The sequence below is a fragment of the Onychostruthus taczanowskii genome, unplaced genomic scaffold (assembly GCF_017590055.1).
Source record: "Onychostruthus taczanowskii isolate IOZ18803 unplaced genomic scaffold, ASM1759005v1 scaffold3, whole genome shotgun sequence".
Taxonomy (NCBI): domain Eukaryota; kingdom Metazoa; phylum Chordata; class Aves; order Passeriformes; family Passeridae; genus Onychostruthus; species Onychostruthus taczanowskii.
This window is the reverse complement of record NW_024500349.1, coordinates 5,158,809-5,181,755: the sequence shown is the minus strand read 5'-3', so window position 1 is coordinate 5,181,755 and position 22,947 is coordinate 5,158,809. Positions and strand designations below refer to the sequence as shown.

General features: G+C 37.5%; 1 protein-coding gene across 1 annotated transcript in view; it reads left to right on the top strand.

Annotated features, from left to right (window-relative positions):
• Window positions 1-22,947, top strand: part of ITGA8 (integrin subunit alpha 8) — a 109,096-nt gene that overhangs the window by 21,317 nt on the left and 64,832 nt on the right. Inside the window, exons 10-14 of the mRNA XM_041408882.1 lie at window positions 846-902; window positions 1,026-1,078; window positions 6,599-6,804; window positions 8,966-9,157; window positions 21,325-21,370. Of these exons, the coding sequence (XP_041264816.1) occupies window positions 846-902; window positions 1,026-1,078; window positions 6,599-6,804; window positions 8,966-9,157; window positions 21,325-21,370 (554 nt within the window). The remainder of the gene's footprint in view (window positions 1-845; window positions 903-1,025; window positions 1,079-6,598; window positions 6,805-8,965; window positions 9,158-21,324; window positions 21,371-22,947) is intronic.

The window sequence follows — 22,947 nt, the reverse complement described above, 5'->3', positions numbered from 1 at the left end:
AAAACTTTCAAATCAGGGAAAACTGCCACTGACTTTGACCCTCAGGCTTATCTGGCTGGGTTGGAATGCCTTTACTGGTTTGGATTTTGAATGGTAAGCACTTAGTCCCTTCTGATGTCTGTTTTCACTAGGCAATCACAATTACAGTTACATGCTCTGAGTCTGACTAGTATCTCTATACCCACCAAGTGTTATCAGACCCAAGCTCACCCATATTTTTGTGCAATGCTGTGTCCACAATGCAGAGGAGTCCAAGTTCAGATTATTCATACCCATTGTTTACTTTCTGTGCTGTAAGTATATACACTGAAATCCAGATGCAAAGAGTCATGATATGCACTTAGAAGTGAAGGGAGAAAACAATATACATTTGTGGATACAGCTGTTAACTTGTAGGCAAAAAGTTCCACAAGTATCCTGAGTGGGAAAAGAGATCACAGCTACAGACACATTCTCTAGTTTTGTGGACCCCAAATTCTTTGTGTCACTGGGATTTGTTTGTAGAATTTTTAGGAAAAAATTCTTTACATTAAAGAATTCCTAAAATTTCTTTATGTTTTAAGTTCATGTTTTCATGCCTAGTCACTGATTAGTTGATAGTCTGTGATTTGCTGTTCAGCATCCAGCAAGGAAGGGAAATACTTTTCCCTATTTTTTTCATGGGGAACATGAGGGTCATGAAATCTTAGCAATTTGTTCAAGATCATACAGGGTAACTGTAGTGAGACAGAAAAAGAACTGTTTTTTCTTGGACCATCTTTTACTATGTTAAATTATTTTGCAGTGATGTCATGCCGTAGTATCTCCATGTGTGCCTGAAACTTTCCTTATTCTTCTGTTGCCAGGTCTCAATTATTAATTCTTCTGACTTGAGCTTTATTCAGAACTTCACTGGTGAGCAGGTAATGTCAAGCAACTGTGTGATGAAACATTGTATCTCTAGTGCATCAAAGAGGATTATCAGTAAAAAAAACTTTACATTTTATATCAGCTATGAAAGTCTATCTGTTGTTTTTTATTTTCAGATGGCGTCCTATTTTGGGTACACAGTTGCAGTATCTGATGTTAACAATGATGGGTAGGTTACAAAATATATTCAGCTCCACTGAATGTTAATAGAAGCAATGACTGATATTTATTTATAAATGTAGGTTTTCAGGTGCTTTATACCTCAAAATGCTTCTCTTGGCTTCTCTAATTTTAATTTTCCACACAGACTTATCTTTGCGCAGTTCCGGTGGCATGAGTATTTGCAGGCCTAGTTTGGGTGAGTTTATCTCCCTGAATATTTATTCAAAGCATTGTGTCATAGGAGCATCCAGAGTCCTAGGAAACAGATCCAGATAGAAAAAACAGTGAGTAAATAGCACCACGGTTAAGAGATAGGTGAAAGTCAGAAGTTCAGTCTCCCATACAGGAAAATTTTCTCATCCATAGCTTCACTTCTCAATTTTAAAAGCCTTCTAATGCCATCAGCTCTTCTTTCCTCATTCCAGCAACTGCTGGTTGGCCATCCATTTTTATCATCCTGAAGACCACCAATTGTCTGTGCCCCACAGTTGTCACAGCAGGCATTGTGCGTGTCGGAGGGATAATGATGCTCTGCTCCCAGGGTCATGATACTTGGGGATCCCTAAGATACCTGGGAGTTTCAGGATCTGTTGGACAAAACTCTTGTTAACTTTCAAGTCATGCAAAGTCTGATTAGATATTTTAAACGAAGAGGACTTTAGTAAGAGAATATTTATAGTAGCTATCTAGCAAGGAGATAAAGATCCCTGAAACTCAGAGGCTTGGAAGTCTGCACAAAGATGAGCCAGGATAATATTTGGAGATGTAGTGTACTCTTGCTTGTTGCAGAATGCCTCAGATGTGTCTACATCATATGTTTTTCTTGTGATCATTTCTTATTAAGTGCTTAAACATAGTGCATGAAATAATTTTTCTGGGTTGAGTCATTGCTTCTCATCAGTGACTAGTGACCCTTTAAAGATTGAGTTTTACAAGAGAAGAGAAAAGTAACAAGGTGGTAAAGTGTTATTGCAGTTACAAAAAAAGACCAAAGACCAAAACAACGCCAGAACAGAAGCTTCAGCAGTTTCCATTGTGGCTTCATAGAACTCAAATCCTTCCTAGTTTCTGAGATTAAATTTTGTCATAGTATCACAGTTTTGAAAATTTTGGTTTTTCTGATATACAGAATCAGAAATTATTTAGTCCTACTGATGTATTACAAATGTTAAAGGGTGGGGAAACATTAATCTAAGGTGCAATAGACACTCATTAGACTTACAGGGTACTTATTTAACTTCTCACTGAACCAAACTATTTCCTGTGCAGGTTATTTCCTGTTAACCCTAGGGTTACTTGGCAGGTCTCATACTTTCTGTGTACCTCTAAAACCACAGTTTATGTCAATAATATAATCAAACTGCTGTTGAGATCTGTGTGGTCTCCCAGTCTATATCTTAAAAGAAATCTAAAGACTCTTCCTGAGATCCAAACATCCCACAGAAAACAAAACACAAAAAGCTCTACTGGATAAACATGTCTAATTAGATATGTAGTCTGCCTTTGCTGCTTTGTACATATAATCAATAGAAATATTTATCTGAAAGCAAGAGTAAAGGAGGGAAAAAAAGCAAAAGGGGAATTAACACTTCAAATTCACTTAGACATTTTATTCAGCTAAAGATGAGGAGTTGTGGCCTCATCAGTATGAGAAACCAAAGGAAGAGTAAAGGAGGGGAAAAAAAGCAAAAGGGGAATTAACACTTCAAATTCACTTAGATATTTTATTCAGCTAAAGATGAGGAGGTAGTTGTGGCCCCATCAGTATGAGAAACCTGATTAAGTTATTTGCTGGAAAAAAAAGAATACAAGATTGTTAGGAACAGTGCTTTCCTGTAATAAGACTCAGGATATTGCTCAAAGATTAGGCTCATCTTTGGGAAAAAAGTTCTGTAGATCTAGCCCAGCAATTCTGTGGATATAGCAAAGTGAATAATGCAGTTTTATCTGCACAACATCAGGACTGCAGGCAGAACAGGGATATTGAGGATACTGCTTGAACTACCCTTTAGTTGCCTGTTGCTATTTCTGAGAAATCCGCAATGAAACTTAATAAATCAAGTTTGCCATCAACATACAAGCTACATTCCTAGTAAATAGAGAAAAAGAGAGCACTTTCAATTTAGGCTGAATCAGTCCAATAAAAATAGTGAAATAAACTGTTTACTGGGTTTTTTTATTTGGCCTATATCAAAGCTTTTCATAGTTATACTTTGACCTCTTGACATTTCCCATATTCCTGCTTTTTATTACTCTGCAGGATACAAAGGAATGGCACACAGTCTCAGCAGGTGGTCAGCTTTGTGCTTTTTAAAGATTTTTTTTTTTTAATCAGAAGGAAAGTAATACTGGCTGGTTACTTTTCTGCGTTGGAGCAAAAATTAATATACCATTTTTGTTAACTCTAGCATCTTAGTGCAATAATGAAATCTAATGAACCAGTTCAAAATACCACTGCACACTGAACTGCATTTCATGATTTAATATTACTGTCCAGGGGCTTTTGCTTTTTTTTACTCATGGCTTTTTAAAAGTAATCACATCAAACTGAATTTGACTCAGAACTCTCAATTTTGTAAATACAAACTCCTACAATGTGAAAAGCCAATTGAAATATCCTCTTTCACGAATAAAATGCATAATACTAACCACATAGGCACTTAGAACCCAACAAGTACACACACCCCCCGTACCCCCATGACTGCTTGCTCTCTAAGTAATTAAGTTGTAGAAGCTGGGAGGTAGAACTGAGCATAAAGTATGGTAAGCAGAAATTGTTTGCTCATTTTACCCACTTGAAGAGGAACCAGAAGAAAGTAAATGAGGATCAGAGAGAGTTGGGTAGCTGACAAATCCTTCCTTTCTAGTTATAGTACACTGCTGTGACAGCACAAAAAACCCACACTCTAATCCCAAACCTCTAGAATTGCCTGAGGGAGAGTTCCTTCTTGCAGAGGACTTGCTGAAGCAGCGTGCTTTGACCAACAGAGCTCAGCTCTGAAGGAGAAGGGGGAAAAATTAAGACAGTGAGGAAAATAAGGTGTTGGTGGGGGCAATACCTAAAAATACCTGGAGGGAAGACAAACCAAGTGTTGTGAGTGTTCCAGGTGGCTCTGCTGCCCATAACCAGTTGAGAAATAGGTCAGTGTATTAGGTGCCTTCCTTCCACCTGTCCCTCAGTACATCAGAAGATGAGCCCTGGACTGTGCATGCATTTTATAGAGTCACTGTCATTTATTTTAGCAAAGTTGAAATTTTACCAGAAAAATAACCCAGTACTGTGCACTTCTAGCTGGGATGATATGCTCCCTGTTCAACAAGCTCCAGCTCCTCTCTGCTTGCTTTCTGTATCACCTGGTGAATCATGTGTTCTGAGTTAGGCTTCTGCTTAGAGAGTATTAGTACACAATATGTAGTCTGTGTTTCTCTTTTCATTTTAGGCACTATAGATTTTGCTCTATGGACCAGGGTTTTAAAGGTATCTGGGTATCTGTTTATTTTACATCAGTGTGCTGGGAGCTTTCTGACTCAGTGATTTAGTTCCTTATCATCTCTAAAATAATCTTCCTTTAGTCTTAAAATTGCTCATTTGTAAAATATTCAAGGGAGCCAAGCACATTTTTTTATTTCATGGTTCCTACAGCACTTAACTCTGTGGCGTTCCAAAGTGCTGGGAATATCTGGGCTGTGAGGTACTGAAGCAGTAACTCATGATAGTGCTACTGTGTAATGCTTTTAGTACATGGCATATGTAAAATAACTTATTTTTAAAACAGCATTCATTATTTCTTTCTGTTGTTGCTGTTGTTTCATGGCAACCATTTCAGCTGATATTCTGTCCCAACCACAAACATCTTCCATTAGTAGAGGAAGATTTTTAATGTTTAGTGTTAAAGGGAAATCCCACCTTTGATGTCAAGTCAGCATCTGCTTCCTTCCTTTTTAGTTATTTATGCCATAGGGAAAAATATAACATAAAAAATAGGACAGCTGTACCAAACTGACCTAACATTTGAACTGCACTTTCTTTTATGGAAACATACTATAAAACTTAGTAGAAAAATAACATTCCTAGAAGTATTTTGTCACAACTTATATAATGTGTAAGTTCTACAGTGAAATTTTTTTCTTCTAGATGAAATATTCTGTGCTAAATTCTACAGTGTGTATCTTAGAATCATAGTGTACATCTGTAAAATAATACCTGAACTACTGCTGAATCATACAGATTTTTTTCTGTCAGGATTAGGAAAAACAATGCAGTACAATTTTATTATTTGGTTTGCTGATAGATAAACTCATGTTGGAAATATGATGAATTGTGAATAGAAAGTTTTCTGTGAGTTTTACAAAGTTTGAAAAAAAATTCACATTAGAGTAAGAGAATGTTTTCCAAATTAAATATTCTGTGATTAAGTATTCCTAGTTATTTTCAGTAACAGACTTCCTTAATACAGATGATCAAAGACCACTGAATGTAATGCAAATGATTTTATTATTTGGCCTTGAGCAACCTTCAGCAATTAATCTGATGCTATCATTTCATATCTCAGAATAATCCATTAAGAATACTTCTGATTTTTATGAGTCTGTCAATCACACCTGGTTTTATTCTTCACAGTTCATTAAAGGATCTTTTTATTCCCTCTGAATAAATGTTGGTAACACGTGTTGAAAAATTGCTGTTTAGAACAACATGCAAAATATGCTTTGATTGGTCTGTGTTCTTTTACTGATTCTTCTTGGAGTAGCATAATGGACAGACTTTTTCCTCTAAGCATCTTATTTTTATGATTCGATTATGTCCTTTCTTTTTGATACTCAGTACAGAAAATTATATGAACACTGCAACTACTTGTGTACCTAGTATAGAACAGAAGTGTTTTCAGAAATAGGACTTTGGCTTTTTCTCCCATTTCTATATGAAGAAGTGATGATGCATTCTCTATTAATTGAGGTTCTACTTGTGTTTCATGTATGTTACTCAAAAATCTGTTGTAAAGTGGCAGGGTTTTTTCTTTTGGTCACTTAACTGATGTATAATTTGCAAAAACTAGATTTAATACTAAAATTTGTCTCTTGTTGGCCCTGTTAGTAAAACAGATCTACAGAATTTGTTCTAGTGACACAGATTCACTCTTAGATTGCTGACTTCAGCATCACCAATTGCAAAGTGTAAGTTTTTGGTGTCTATTGTGGGCATGAATTGAAGTGCAAGCAATTCCTTTTAAACCTAGAAAAAAAACCATTTTGGCTGTGGTGATGATCAGACACTGGAAGTAGTTGCTCAGAGAAGTTGTGGAGTCTCCATCCATGGAGATATTCAAAACTGAACTGAGTATAGCTGTGGACAGCCTTCCCTAATTGAACATGCTTTGACCAAGTGTTTGAACTAGGACTCCAGAAGTGCCTTCTTACCTCGCTTAGTCTGACTGTATGATAATTATCAGCTTCTTGTTTAGCAAATGTATAAACTGTGTTGTCAACACTCAGTCTCTCAGTGACACTGTTTTTGTTTTTTTTCCAGTTTAGATGATATCCTAGTCGGTGCCCCTCTTTTTATGGAACGAGAATTTGAGAGCAAGCCTAAAGAAGTTGGGCAAGTTTATCTGTATCTGCAAGAAAGTGCGTTCCTCTTCCAAGATGCACAAATTCTGACAGGCACTGAAGTGTTTGGTAGATTTGGCAGTGCAATCACACACCTTGGAGATCTCAATCAAGATGGATATAATGGTAATTTTTATGTAATGTAGTGTACTTGTAACACTGAAATTACAAATGCCCAAGCAGCAAACATTGTGTCTGTGCTGTGCTGGAAAAGGCTTTGTTACACATTTGAAATTCATGAGAATTTACACCAATGCTAATGAAACTTGAGACCTAAATCATGAAAAGCGACCAATAAGAGGGCAGTCAGTGTGATTGACTACAGTGTGATTTTTTTTACTAAATATTAGTATTTTTAAATAAAAATACCTTTGTTTTATAACTATAATAACATTTAATTACTTGGTTAAGATGTTTCATTTTTTTAAAATCAGAGTTCTCTCCTCAAATGCTTGGAAGAGTTTGATAATTCAGTGAGGCTCAGTACATGGAGCATTTTGTCAGCAATGAAAGAATTGAGCAAGTTCAGAAGTACTATTTTGGAGTCAGCCTTCCACTGGAACTTAAGTACTAAAAAAACAGTGCATAATGGATTCTTTTAAATGCTTATAGCACATGCACACAACAAAATGTTCATGTAAGTTAACTGGCAGCCTGCATTCAAGGAAACAGAACAAATAAACTTACTGCTTGATTACCTCAGAAAACTGGAATACCTTGAGCACCTAAAGTTAGCCTCCTAGACATGATCAGTGGCATCTTGGTTTTCCCTGCATGCATTACCTTACTTCTTATTTCCAGGATGTTAGGGATCTTCAAAGCAGGTATCTTTGCATCTAAAACACCAAGAAGTTTTTTCCTGGAAGAGCTGTTTTGCACAGTAGCCTTTAGAATAGTTGTCCCACTAAGGAAAAATTAATGAACTGAGGAAAATTAATGAACCAAGGAAAAATTAATTACCTCAAGGGCTGTTTTTCACAGCCCTTGTGCTCTAGCCACTAGATTCTAGGGCAATATCCTCATTGTGTGGCTGCTGAGGGATCATTCATGTCCGGAGTCATAGAATTGCACTGGGGTTCAGAGTGTACAAAATATGAATACCCTCCTGTGGGTAGAAGACATTGGATTGTGGCTGCTGAGAGTACCCTCACTGATTTATCCTGGAATCCCACCATGGAGTTCAGCACAGCTGAACCTCATGGTGGAGAATTCCTGTTTTCTACCTGTGAGCAGTAGCACATGCCCTCAGCTACTCTGGGCAGGCAGTGTTGGTCTCCTGTCTCTCCAGAATTCAGATGAGGTAGGCAGAAGACATTTCTGCTTTTCTCTGTCACTGCGTAAAGACTAAGAATACTCTAGAGCCAGAGTCTTCTGCTTCGTAACTGAATATGCCAATCATAGAGCTTTGGTGCACTTCTGCCTTTGGAGTGAAGCTACAGAGTCCAGGTGCTCAATTCAAGTTTAATAAAGAAGTCCAGCATCATTTCCTAGATCAGAACCCAAAATTGAGAGCTATAGGTACATATCCTGTATTGTTTCCTATTGTCTAGCTCAGCTAGAACAGCTGTTGGATCTCAATCTAGACAATATTGTCTCCACATCCCGTGCACAGAAACTAAGAGCACTGTGAATTCTGCTTCTTGGATATGGCACCTCATTTTTAAGGATTGAACTGTTTAATTCCATAGTGTCGTAGACCTCTTGTGAAATTCCTGACTCAGTACTATTCCATCAATAAAATGATGAATTGGTATAGATGAAAACATTATATTCCACTGTTCTCTTTTGCATTCTAAATCATTGGGTGTTTGAGGGCATGAAGTTTTTTGTCTATGTAGGATATGTTATCTGGAAAAAGAAAATTAGTGTTATCTAATAGCTGCTCCTTATTGACAGGTGATAGAAGAAATCAAAGAAAATTTGTACCTGTTTAAAAATATGAAAGTAGAAGCAGGCGTTCATTAGAGCTTGGTTTATTAAAGCTAATTAACTGCCCTGGAAATATGTAGAGGCATCCAGTGTGGACTGGCTATTCAGTATAATTAAACAACCTCTTCATAGGATTATTTTATAAGCTTTTGTCATGAAAGTTTGAAACAGAAAAAACACTGCTAACATTTTGAATATTTGCCTTTAAGCTAGAATACATACAGCAGTACAGAATGTTGAAGTTCTTGCATGTTTGTATCAGAAGCAATTTAAGTCTATTTTCCTGCAGGGAGTTAATTTTTAATTGTGTCCGTTCCTTTTATCCTTTCCTTTTTTTATTTTTTTTTTTTCACTGCAGACATTGCTATTGGTGCACCATTTGCAGGAGAAGACAGAAGAGGTAAAGTGCTCATTTACAATGGACACAGTAATGGGTTAAACCCTAACCCTTCCCAGGTTCTCAATGGAGCCTGGGCCTCACAGTCCATGCCTTCAGGATTTGGCTTCACTCTGAGAGGAGACTCAGATGTAGACAAGAATGATTACCCAGGTAAGATTTTTGCATTAGAAGGGGAATTTCATACTTCTGTTCTCTGGTAAATGCATCATGCCTAAACTGCTCCTTTTGGAAGGCAGAGGTCAGAATAAAGGAGAGACATTTCTGGACAGTTCTAGTTTGCTTTCCTGAGAGTTAAAAACAGACAAAACAAATACTCCCTTTCCTGTCAAAAGACATGATCGGAAAGTCAAGAAAGGGCTTAAATAGTTACATTAACATAAAACATGTGAAGTTTACAATGAAAACCTTAACCCTTTTCCCCCACTTCCAAAAACTGAATGGTCTCGGCTTATTGAACTTGTAAGGTTTCCTTCATCCTGGCATTCTTTCTTAATTAAAAACATGTTGCATTGTAGAAGAAGGGATTGGTTTGGTTGTGTTTCTATGTTGTTTTTTGCTGACCAAAGAGACATTGAGCTATATATAGTTAATGGCTTTGCACTACAGAAAGCAGAGAGAATGCAAATTGCTTAAAGCAGCTATTTTATTTGGGCCTTTCCATCCCTTTAATGTTTTCATTTTGAGATATGGACTCTTCCTTTTTAGGTTAGCTTTGATTCTTCCTAATGAGTTTACGTGACATGTATTTACATTTATCAATTTTGTAACATTAATTAAGTTTTTCAGTGAAGCGTTTGTTTTTTAAAGAAAATTTTTCCTACCATCTAAGTAGTCTGAATGTAAGTGTGCTTGTATTTACTGTCTCTCTCATCTGAAAACAAATCTGTTCTGTTTCTTTTCATCACAACTCAGAAGCCCTAGTAAGGGTAGTTAAACACCATATTTTCTTACTGTGAAAGATTCATCCACAGTAAAATCCTAACAGTCCATGCTTCCCTGACTTACTATGAAATCACTCTTGTTACCCTGCGTTATTTCAAGGCTAGAGTTCTTAAAAGTTGTACTATTTCAAAAGTGAAAACTGTAATTTTTCAAAGGGACAAAAATAGGATCTTTTACCTTTCTGAGATGGATTGTAAAAGCCTTGAAAGAGATATCTTTCCAAAAGCAGAAGGCAATTTCTGGGGTGTTTACAATAAAAATTACAGTTTTACAAACAGAAAAGCTGACTGCAGAGTAATAAAGTGAGGCTATCATGAGACTAAAGTAAGAGGATCTTTAGCATTTGAGAGAAGAAAGGGCTTTTAAACACTGTTCTGACTTTTTGTTTGCATATTGTCGATGTTACTATTAATAGTCTTTCATTGTCCATGACTAATGAGGTTCTCTTGGACAGCAGAGCTCTTTATTAAAGTTTCAGCATTTAAACATTTCCTAAAGCACCCACAAGGCCCCCAGCAAAACCAAAGGAAACAGGATATTGCATTCCTGGCATTTCTAAGATTGAAAAGATAGAGGGAAGGGAGAGATTCTTTGACTCACATAGAGAAGAGCAGAAGTCTTACTGCTGTGTTACCATACTTTATGTGGAGCAACTTTTAAGCTAATTTGTGGAAAGTTTGGGTGATAAGTCCTGATCTTTCTAAACATGCACTGAGGAATTGTGGTATAATTGTGTGCTCTCTGTCTGTCATTGTGGCCTCCACCATGCATCCTACTTGCAGAATTTAATGTTGTGTTATCAGCTCACTATGTGTTAGATCAGTTGGTTATATTACAGGAATTACCTAATTAAAAAATGAAAACAAACAAAAGAAACACCACCCTGCATTTACTGTAACTAGCTTTCCCCTGGATAAGCAGTCCACAGCTCTGGTGAGAGTCTCTCAGAAAATGAGGAGAAAAATCCCTTACTATGAGTCAAACACCTCTTCCTTGATTCATGAATATTTGGAGCTCCAAAACAGAGCTGTAAAAATAGTGCAAACATGGCACAATGCTAGCACAAAAATAGAGTGCCTTTCTATGGGAAAAGGAAAAAAAAAAGGAAATAATATAGGGAAATGCAAGCCTAGGACAAACACTCTAGGCAATGAAGTAAGTAATCCTTCTCGTGTCAAAGAGCTTTTCTTCTTCACCTCCTGACGGAAACGCCTAAGGGCAGCCCTTGTAAAAGGAGGAAACAAGGTACTGAAGTTGGAAGGATTAGGAAGGAAGTTTTATTTTAAAGAAACTGGGTCTGGCTGACTATAGAAGGTCTAGAAAATTAGCCTTTAATTCCATGCTTCCAAAACTACTGTTTGTGCCTGTGATTCAAAGAAGGTTGTGAAAAATTAAGGGAAAAATATCACAAAAATTTTAATTTAGGCTTTCTAGTGTGTATATTCTAAAAGTGACCATTTTATAAAAAGAAAAATGTAATAAAATGAGGTTATTCTGACTTAACGCTCCTTCAGAAGTTCTGTTCTCAGAAGTTCTGGACAGGGAGATGAGAGACAGCTGTAATGTCTGGCTGCAGGTATAAACATATATTGCCAGTGTCTAAGGTGAGATTCTTCAAGCATGTAGCTGTTCCATGGCTGTAGTTCAGTTGTTCAAGACTGACCTGTGTAAATATAGCTGTGCTTTTGTCATTTACTCAAGCACTTGTGCCTGACATTGTTCATGAGGCAGCTTATCCATGCTAGGAAATGGGAGTCTGAGGCTTGGAAATTACTCTGCCATTTTGTTTCTAATGCACTGTATAGCATTTTAAGAGCTTTTAGAGGTTCAGGCCTTCTTTAAATCAGACCATAAGGTAATGTTTTTGGGAGCAGTCACTGACCAGAGGGCAGAAGATACCACCTGTTCATATGGCTTCTTATCACAGACCACTGAACTTCCTCCTGGGATTGCTGTACTGACCCCAGCAACCAGTGCTCTGTGATTACAAGCTGGGTAATAAGTTACTAAAAAGTGAGGGTGAATCACAGTCAAATTTTTCTCCCATTGGGAAAAGGTTAAATCCTCTCTTGGCTGGGAGTACAATTCAGACTGAGATCTATGTATTTGGCTTCTGGAGAAGAGTGGGTATTTGGTACAGGGAGTAATATCTTCCTCTCTTCATCTTCATCTCTCTTCACAGGGAGCAGATGAAGACTCCCTAGTACACAGAGCTCTTCAAATCCCTCAGCTTTCCTGTGGATGAAGTGGTTTCTCTTTTCTCCTCTTCCTGGAAATCCTGCCACCAAAGGGAGAGAGTCTCCCCCACCCCCCACTTTCTGGTCTTCTTTAGGAAAGGCAGAGAAAGAGTCTCTTGTTCCCCATGACCCCAGTTGTATAATAAATTTGGGAGAAAACTGATCACAAGCAGGTCTAATGGTGAAGTAGCAGAGCAGACAAGGAAGAACATGATACAACCATACTGATAGAGATAAAAGATATGTCTAGCACCACAGCATGTTTCCAACAGTGGCCAATGGTAGATATCCTGGGAGTTGTACAGTTGTGATATTTCGCAGAATACTCATCCAGCATTAACCAACCAGAATATCAAGGTGACCCTGAGTCAGAGATGGCACCTCCAAAATTATTGTCACTTGGCAGACTTTTCTTCCATGAATTTGACCAATCAGTTGTAGAACTCATGCAGATTTTGGCACATGCAGCATTTGTCAAGGGACCCCACAGCCCAGCTGAATTGTCTGTGAAGAAGTAATTCTCACTGTGTCCCATTCAAATCTTGAAAGTTCCACTGGACATTTTCTAGTTCCTACACTGAATAGACAATGAACAGTTCTGCAGTCCAGTTATTTTACAGACTTCCAGACTTCCTCTATCAGCCCTGTGTTTTAATTTAATTGTATTTAATTGTTCTTTGTGCAGTGGAGAATGGCACACCAGTTCTGCTGTACCAAATGATTGTTCAGTCTTGCCACCACTGCTGCCTCTTCTCCTCTTCTTCATATATTTTTATGCAAAGAGCAGTTAGTAGTTTATGACTTGTGTATGGGTAAAGTATTGTTTCTGATAAAGATTTTACCTTTGACCTGCATTTCATATTAACCAATGTAAAAAAAGAGCTGTATCTTCTCTATTGAGAAGAAAATCAGAATTAGTACTTGAAAAAACAATAATCCCAAATATTTTTCATTGCTATCAGTAATTATGTTTGTACAAGAAAATAAAGCGGGCCAGGAGCTGGGGTCTGGACTTGAGGCTACATGGCACAGCACAGCTCACTATTATCAGATGGAACCACTGGAACAGGATGGCAGTACCATTTTCCCTTTTGTGAAAAGTCTTTGGCCCAGGTGATTCCCCAGATCTTTCCCAGCTGCTGTCTTGGGGAGTACTAACTTGCACACACTAAGATCACAGCTAATCTGTACTAACAACACAAAAATATGGACAGTACTTACACAGTGTCAAGCTCATGCCCTGCCTTTACTGCACAAGTACAGGGTACAGACAGCTGAATAACTAACTAGTCAACCTCTTACCTAAAATTGGAGCTTTCTCTGGTAGGGTCAGCATGCAGATAGAATTGCTTTTCCTTCTTGTTTGTAGTTTTGCCAGTGTAGTGACCATCTGTCTTCAGCTGTCCTGGCCCAGATGTTGTCACTGTAACAGACCTCTCAGCATTGTGAAAATACAGATATTTTTTCAAAAGGGAAGACTGAGTTTTGTTACTAAGTACAACCTTTGGTTTACATCTCTGCAGCTTTCCAGGGGGGAGTTCTGTAAATTGTGTCATACTTACAGATGCTCCAGATGTTATGTACCCAGAACTGTTCCTTTATCAGCACAGACAGGGGTGATAATATGGAAGTCCCTGCTTTGCAGGCTTGGAGGCAGTGGGAAACTTTCAACCCTGGGAAGCAGCAGAGGCAGAAAACTCTGCTGATCATCCTAACAGCTGTGTCACTCATGCAGCTGCCCTCTCTGTGCTCGTGTTCATCACCTTCTGCTCCAAAGAGAGGGCTCCTCCTCACCTGGATTGCAATGCCAAGCAGTGTGATGGTGGTAATTAATGGATAGATGCTGCTTTCTCTGTAGTCATGTAAGAAGCAGAATCTAATTAAACTTTATAGTCAGATAAGACTAGTAAAATGAAGCAGGTTAAGCATATCAATCAGATAGATTGTGCCAAACCATGATGTGCAGCTTTCCCAGTCTTCTAAGCATGTCACTGACAAGCTTAATACCATACTTACCTGAAATACTCAGTATCTCTCCAGTACACAACATGGACCCAGTATTTGAAGGAAAAGACCAATTAATCCTCCTGAGGTACATTTACACTAGTAAAAGAAATATGTTGTCTTTGGTTCTGAACTATCACTGAACACTTATTGTGCATGCTATTTTTTGCCAAAACAGGGTTACTGCATACTCACTTTTGTGGTCTAATAAATGGGATGAGTGAACTGTGTTAGGACTATTTTTATGATACCACTGCATACAGTAGAGATACAGCATACAGGCACATTCTCTGCCACTGTTTTACTAGCAATGACATAATTGTAACGTCTTTCAGCAGATGATCAATTTCACTGTTTTCTGACAACTCATGTTCTAAGGTCATATTCAAAAGAGAAGATCTGATCTCACTCTGTTGCAATAGTAAATACTGGTTTAATGCCATTATTCTGGATTGACAGTCATTAAAAAAAAGTAAATGGGATTAAAGAAATAAGGGAGGTGATGAGATTGAAAAAAATGTAAAAGATGGGCTTTTCCCATAAGTTTAAGTGCAAATACAGTGGTAGTTGTAATTCTGTGCCAAGGTGAGGACGTGGCAAAGCAGCATTGTGCTGTGTCTGAGGTGATCTTAGGCTGGAACACAATTTATGTAGCCATGGGATTCTCTGTGACAGCAGCCCTGCAAGGTTTGCATGAAGATATTCTGAAATACCTGCCTCAGCACAATCTTCCTGCCTGTCTTCTGTGCTGGGACATCTGGGATGCATAATAATATCTTTCAAGGCAGCTTCCACTATCCTGTAAATCTGGGGCTTTTAGGGCCCCTTTGCTCCATCCTGAGCTTTATGTGTGTTATCAAGGCCTGGAGCAGGGAATGAAGCAAAGGCATGCATTTTGAATTATAGTTTATTTTATTTATAAATTTATTTGTCTTTTTCTATTAGCATAGTTCAATTTTCATAGGAACAAAAGAAATCCATTAATCTGTTTAATGGGAAAGAAATTTGTTTCTTTTGGCTTCTGGGCATCTGTTCAAAGCTGGCCCCACTGAGTGCCTGGAGTCTGTGATTATCTAGGTGATGATGCTACACTTCCAGCTGGTTCATCTATCTGTACAGGGCTCAGACATCTGTAGGCTGTAAGGTTTCCACCCTCACATTTCAGCATGTGTTCAGTCACTTGATGGCAGATTATAGCTGAGCAAATAGTTTATAATGAATAACTTACTCAACTCATTAAACTTGCTTTCTTCTTGTGGCATATCCTCCCATAGACTGGGGTTTCTTTAAATGTGTTTCTGAATCAGGATGATTTAACCAGTTTATTGTAACAGTGTGGGTAGATTCAGAACAGTGTTTTGGATAAATTCACTATTCAGAGACTGTTGATTAGTTAATTGCTCAAATAAATTATGCACTATTGTCTCTGCTCCCTGCCTGTTTAGATGCTTGTGTAAGTCTTCCTTATTAACTTAAGAGTATCATTCTGGAATCAGTGCCACTGAAGCTTCATCTCCAAGGTATCGTACTTCAGCTGTTTGCCTGTTCTTTTGGTTTTTCTATATAGTCAAGCCTTTGTCAGCACAGGGAAATGTATAAAGGCATCTTCATGCCTTTTTATTTTGGGCTCAGTTATTATCTTAAGAATATCATAGTAGTTAGTTAGTTAAAATATCATAGTAGTTAATATCAAACTACTCTACAAACATTTTAAGAAGGAAAGAAGTGTAATAAGAAGAAAAAAATTCCACAGAACTTCAGTAATCCAGTCTAATCTTAATAAAACAGGAGTATTTAACAGCTCCATCTGCTGAGTACATTAACTCAGCCAGCAGGAAGAAAATCCTCAAATTTCTTTCTGAGAGGCAAGGGTCTTCAGATTAATAAATTTCTTTGAGAACAGTAGGCATTGTGCCAACAATATTACAAATCGGAATCTAGCGATGATTAAATTATGAAGTTGGTCCAGGAGATTTGTGGAAGACAAACAAATTAAATCAATGAGAAGCTGCATCTGCTCTGGTAAGAGTACTGCTATGTGTGGGAGCCAGAACAATGGCTTGGGTTCTGCCAGCAAATGCAGAAAAGCTGAAGTGCTTCTACCAGCTAATTATTTTTTCACATGAATAATCAGTCAAAAATGTAGTGACAAGCCAAGAATTGTGTACAAATATGTTGATTTTATGGGAAAATATTATCTCTGTAATTTTTAGATATGCTTTTCTAAAGTTATTTACAATATTTTATGAAATCACAGTATTGTGTGCCCAATAGAATGTAAGAGTAAAGCAGTTGATCCCAGTAGTGTTTTACTTAAGTGATAAAGCACTAACTGTCCTGTTTGGGGTTTTATTTTGTAATATAATGAATAATATAGTTTTGTTGTGAAAGGGATTCATTCAGACAAAAGAGAAGCATTGATATGGATTAGCCTTAAGTGTTATGTGTAACAGACCTGCTACCAGAATGGTTTAAAAACAGAGGATTAGGGTAGCTGAGATTGTCAGGATTGGAAGAAAGTGACTCTGCTTTGAATGATGGCTTTTTGTAGTATTTACTAAAATTCTCAAGTAAAGGTGGCTATGCAGGACAGGCCTGTGTCTTTTACTATGGTCAAGGCTGAAGTGATGGCCATTTAAAGGCATTTTTATTCTAGACCTTTCCTACTGAGATTTGGGTTTGTAATGCACACTGAAATCCTAGAAAACAAATAGAGATATGATCATGGGCCTTTTTGGCACCTGATCTGCCGAGGAAAATAAAAAAGCAAAAAAGGCACACAAAGATCTTTTAATAGAGTTTACAGTTAGGCAGTTTTCTCCCTTGTACTGAATTTCCATTAGCACCTGTACTCAGATAGAAAGTAACTGTTTTCCATTCCCTTTTTATACTATACAATGAAGGTGACAGACTGCATGAAGTTTGAAGCTGTCAGCAAATCATTCTGAGTCCCCAGAGGTAACACTTTCCTGCCTGTGTCCTGGTAGAGTTGCAGCAGGGAGGTGACTCAGGTGTCGTTTCATTTTTGGTTTCTGACAAGTGAGGTGTTTGCCAGTTATGCAGTTGTTCACTGGTTGTTTTTCTTGGCCACAGTCCCCCGTGTACCAATATGAGACACCATGTCTTGGCAATTTCTTGGGATTGCTGGGCAGGCTCCAATGTAGGGTGCTGAACATGATGAGTGTTCCTCCCTGCTCAGACTCCCTGAGGCTGCATCTATCAGAGAGAGTGGGGATGACCTTTAAAAATATGAGGGAATCATAATAAAATTTTCTTGAGTTAGTAAATGAATATGTTGAAGGTTTAGTAAGCATCATGGCAAGTTTCTGCCCTTTATCACACAGTGTTTCAGGTTTGGCACACTCACATGGCAGAAGGTGCAAGTGAACTCACATGCTTATAAAATCCAGTGTCCCTTTCAGTGCCATTACCTTAAATTTTTACAGTTTTATCTAAGAAAATAGACTTTGTGAGCCAGACAGCATGTTGCAACGTTTCTTTTCAGAGCAAAGTAAATTTGAAGTATTTGAAAATAGCATTAGGATTGTTTAACTTTGTGCAGTGCCCCTTGATTTCAGTTAAATATGTCCCAAAGACACTTGTTTCAGCATTAAGCTCTCCAAACTCTACTAGCTGGGACTTTATTGCATACAATCCGCAAGCTGTGTTAAAAATGGAAGTTAAAAATTCCTGTGGAGTTGCTCCATGCTTGTTTTCTTAATTTTTGCAGTGTGGTTGTGACCCCACAGGGCATTTATTCCTCAAAAGCAAAGAGGCAGAAGCACATGGGTGCTGATGCCAACCCTTCCTTACAGATCTTGGCTCTCTGCAGGTGAGCAGCTGATAGAAAATCTTCTCAAACAGACAGCTTAGGCAAAGTGATCATTTAACTAAACCAATGACATCCCTCATCATCTCAGAAACATGAAATATGAGAAAAGAAGAGCTGAAGGAGATTTTGTGATTCTTACACTTTTTTGTCTTTGTTTTTATGTTTTAATCACATGTTTTGATTTGAGCTTGAAAAAACCCTCACTGATGCAAAGAGTAAGCATAGGCTTTTCTTCAGGCTCTCTTTGGAAGGGTTGTAAGGAGTTAAGCTGTTTTTTTTTTAAGCTGGCTTCTTTTGCTCTGTAATTACTTGTTAAAACCTTGTTTTTCAGCTAGTGACCTTTGCATCAGTGACATTGCATGTGTAGCATTAACAAGAATTAATAAAGAAAAGTTCTATTCATAGAAGGGGAAAGTTGCCAAAATTCAGATAATTTAGACATCTCATGCAATTTTTTTCATAGAAATTATTAGTAACTTTTCTTCTATGGAACATTCAACAAATTCAAAACTTCTGCTTATAAAAGAGCTTGGATTGGATGTGTATTCAAATCTCATGCATTTGTATCAACAGCAAAAACCATTTTTTCCAATTATGGGTATAGGAGTTGCACCCCACAAAGCAATGAAAGAAGGAAGAGTGAAATTACTGCTCTGTAACAGAACAAGACAAAGCAAAGAAAAATCTCTAATTAATCTTCCAGCGAATGCTCTGTTTGAATATATAATAATTTTGTCCTTACACTAGATTGTAGAAGTTACTACTGGCTTTAAGTATGGGGGTTTTTTTTTTGCATATTCATTCTTAATTCCACTTTCTGTACTCAGTAGTTTCACTCATTCAAGCTCTTCAGATCAAGAATAAGCATTGCTTAGACCAGAAAACAAATGACATGTCAGGGTGAAAGTAAGAGCCTCCAAACAAGAGCAGAATGAGCACAGTCCTCGCTGCCCTTAAAGTAGTCTCAAATAGGCCTTATGTGGTGGTGCCATGATTAAGGGTCCTCATCCTGTTTGCTGTGTCTCCAAACCTGGCTGAAGTGGCAATGAAGAAAGATTGCTCATGGAAAACCAGTCTTTTGGTGGCTGAGGCCTATATTCGCTCCTCTAGACCCATCACCCTCTGTCCTCAAATAAGCTGGGCTCTGACCAAAAAAAACAGGATTTAAACCATTAAGCAGATGTACAAAATCCTCTTTAATATTAAGCGGGGATGTCAAGATAGAGGGTACCTTTGCACAGCAGTACATACTGAAATTGCATTTGCTCACACTAGTGAGGCCAGCTGTGTCTGACAGACTCATTCTTCTCACCTTCAGGTTCTAACAGGCTGCAATTTTTAAGCTTAGCCAAGTTGTGTGTTTAATCTTTATTTTTTTAATGAAAGAGCATATTATGAAATCGTCACTAGGCCAAGGTCTGAATAAGTCTTGGATATCTACCTGTTATGTCTCTCACAACATAACCCTGAAACCTTTTGAGTTATCAGGTCTGGCATGAACCAGTACATATCCTAAGTCTGTTATAGAATTCATAAAAAGTGCCCAGCTTGGAAGACCAGAACAGAAACCCTTTCCATCTTGTCTTCCAGTTTCTGTTCATAACATAATGTTTCTTTTTCCTTAAGAAATAACAAACAGAAGAAAACCCCACCAAACACAAAACTCATAAAAAATCCTTCGAACGCAAGCAAAATAAAAGTCAACAAAGTATTAAATTTTTGGGGGGATTGCTGTGGCTGCCACTATAAGTGAGCTGCCAGAAGTTCTGCTTGTGTGTGATGCAGCCTTCATGATGGCTTTGTCTCAATTAGTTGTTTATTTAAGAGGAAAACATCTTTTGCTTTTGGTACTGTGGGCAAGTTGTGTATAAAAGCTACTAAAGAATACCACATACAAATGTCCCAAAAAGGAGATAAAAACACTTATTTTCTTCTGCTATTTAAAGTGTTCATGACCCTGAAACATATTTCTCTAAGGCCAATGAAATTAGAAAAATGTAAATGTTGTACAAAGAGAGGATCAAACCCATAAACTGTCCATGTCTGCTCCTAATAGGACATTAATTAATGGAATTCAGTGAAGGACTGCTTGTTGCCCATGTGAAGTATTTGTTTATACTTTTTTGTGAAATCCTGACCATCTGAAAGACAGAGGAGCACTGGAAAATACACTGCCAGCCCTGGACCAAACCCATCCAGATAATTAACATCAAAGCTTGGTGTTTGCATCATGCTCAATGACTTCAGGGCTTCCAAAGCAGACCAGTGCTCCAACTATAGAAGCAGCAAGTAAGGGTTTGTTTACAAGCCCAAGTACTCATTTAATTAACTTATTTAGATCAATTTAGGTTGCCAATCTGTACCACTGCAAGGTCTGTTGTAAGGCTCAATCTTCTGAATTGGATACATGTCAGTCATGTTGAATGATAGCAGTAGTGGAGTGAAAGTTGTGCCCAGATGGACGCTGGGGGCTTTGAAAATGAAACAAAGCTCTTTCCAAAGGCAGAGGCAGCAGGAAAGTTGATCCTTTTCCTCATGGCTTGGCTCCAGTTTTTCTCCAGCAGGCCTGAATGGATCCAGCAAGCCAGTCTGGATTTTTCTCCCCATCTAGATGGGGACTCCAGGCCAAAAGAGGAAATATTTGTAGATTCCCAAACCCTGGCCAATGACCACTGACAAAGACATGCCCAAGTCCCAGTGTGGCACTTGTGTTGTTGACTCCATCTGTCAGGGAAAATTACAGCTTTAGATGGATAACTGTTGTAAGCCTTTTCTCATATTGCTACAGTGTTGGAAACATTACAGGCTATGAAATCAGCCATCCTCTGACCTTGCATTGTGTTTATTTGCGCAGAGAAGTAATGCCTAAATTAATGAACAAATCACTTAAAACACAAAGCAGAATGGAAGGATTGTCAGGAAAGAACACCATGACTTATATGAAACTGGCAAGAAATTGTTTTGCAGCTCTTCATTTAGTGGACAGTTAAGGATTTGGAATAAAATACATAGAGTTTAATGACATTTTGTCCCCTATAATACAAGTTGGAGAGAAGTGAGATTGTGGCATGGGTAACATTATGTTAAGCAGTTTGGCAGTTACTGGTTGCAACTGAGACATTTATGACACCATCTCTGACATGTGAAATGTTTTCTTTCAGGTACACTTGTGAAGAAAACTGCTTAGAAAGGAATTATCATATATGTTACTGCAATGTTAATGTAAATAACATGTAAATAATATGACTGAAAAAAAATGAGTGAGAGATTTCTCTATTCTGAAACCATTTTCGTTTTTTCAGATTTAATTGTGGGTGCATTTGGAGCTGGAAAAGCAGTTGTTTACAGGTATGTGGTAAATACAATGGATTTGATATTTCACAGCTTTGATGGGAGGTATTAAAATTAAAAAAAAAAAAGTCAAATTCCTATTTCCCTGTGCCAGTGTATAAAAGGTGGTCATTAGAGATGATAAATTAAACATCTTTTGAGAAACAAATGGTTTTTTCCCATGCTCAAAACCTGTAATTTTCAATGAAAATTTCCATGCTTAGGCTTAGCTCAAGCAGCTTCTAGAATGTTTGACTCTTTAGTTAATTATAAATAAGAAATTTAAAAGGCATGGGGTTAAAAATTAATTTCTTTTGTGGGGAATTGGTGCTACTAAGAAATTTTAAAGTGACCAGTCTTCAGAGATTGTGTATGTTAAGATGTGAACCATTTCTTGAAAATAAAGACTGCTACTTTTAGCCTCAGTTTAAAACATGCACAAGATCCCACTTTACAAAACAAAAAGTTGCTGCTAACTATGGAGCTTCAGTAAATGCACTTTTTGATTAGATGTAAAATTTAAAGCTACCAAATAAATAAACATTTACATAAAATCTGATAATGCTCTGTTAGTCCAACCACGCTGACAGCTCATTTCATTTAAGTATTCACCATCCATTGCTAAAACATGTAGTCATATTGCTGATTCTTGTCTGGCTTCTTGTTATCTGTATTCCCAACAGCACCTGACTGAGAAAAAGCATGTTCTACTTCCCAACTGAATGTTTGTGAGAGAATAAGAATTTTGTAAAGCAGGGATGTTCGCCCATCTCAGCTGACGCTGTAGATGCAGTGAGAAGTCCTGATTTTCTTTCTGTGCTATGAAAGAATCAGGCAAATACTTTGCAATGCCATGAGAGAGTGCACAGGATAAAGCATAGAAGAATTAGATCCACTGTGTATTTTCAATAACAATAAAATTTGTTCTATGTAATTTAATAAAGTGAATAGCAGGAGGCCATTTCCTGGCCAGAATGTATCAAATATGCAACTTGTCATACTGTTGAAATAGAATTTTATTACTGAAATTTTCTAGGCAGGAAAAAAGTTATCCCTGTTGCACAAAAGTGAAGAGAGTAATTTTATTTTTTAATGTCTTGCTGAAGTAATATAAGAAGTAATCATAAAAGCTCAGATATGGATTAAAATATCAGGAAAAAAAACTGTGATGATGTACATTACTGTAAATAGTATTGCTGTCTTAAAAAATCAGAATCTGGACATATACTTGTTATTATTTGTCTTCTGAACTGCTTGCAGTTATTGATTATCTTATCACTTAATAACAGCTTTAGAGGGATGGTTTCTGTCACCAGAACTGTATATTCATGTACTCAGCACAATTTACTGGTGATTATTCCTGATTTACAAAGTCAGTTGTCTCCAAGAAATGTCAGACAGAGTTTACTTCATTTTTGGCCCAAGATAGTCTACAGCAACTTCTACTTTAACCAAATCATGTTTATATTTTTAAGAGTCTTGAAACAGACATAGTAAGTTGGAATATATCATTATGAATGGAGACAGTACAAAATAAATCTGCAAGATGGCCAAAGGACTGCTGCAAAACCCAAAAAGGCAAACTCTGTCCCTTT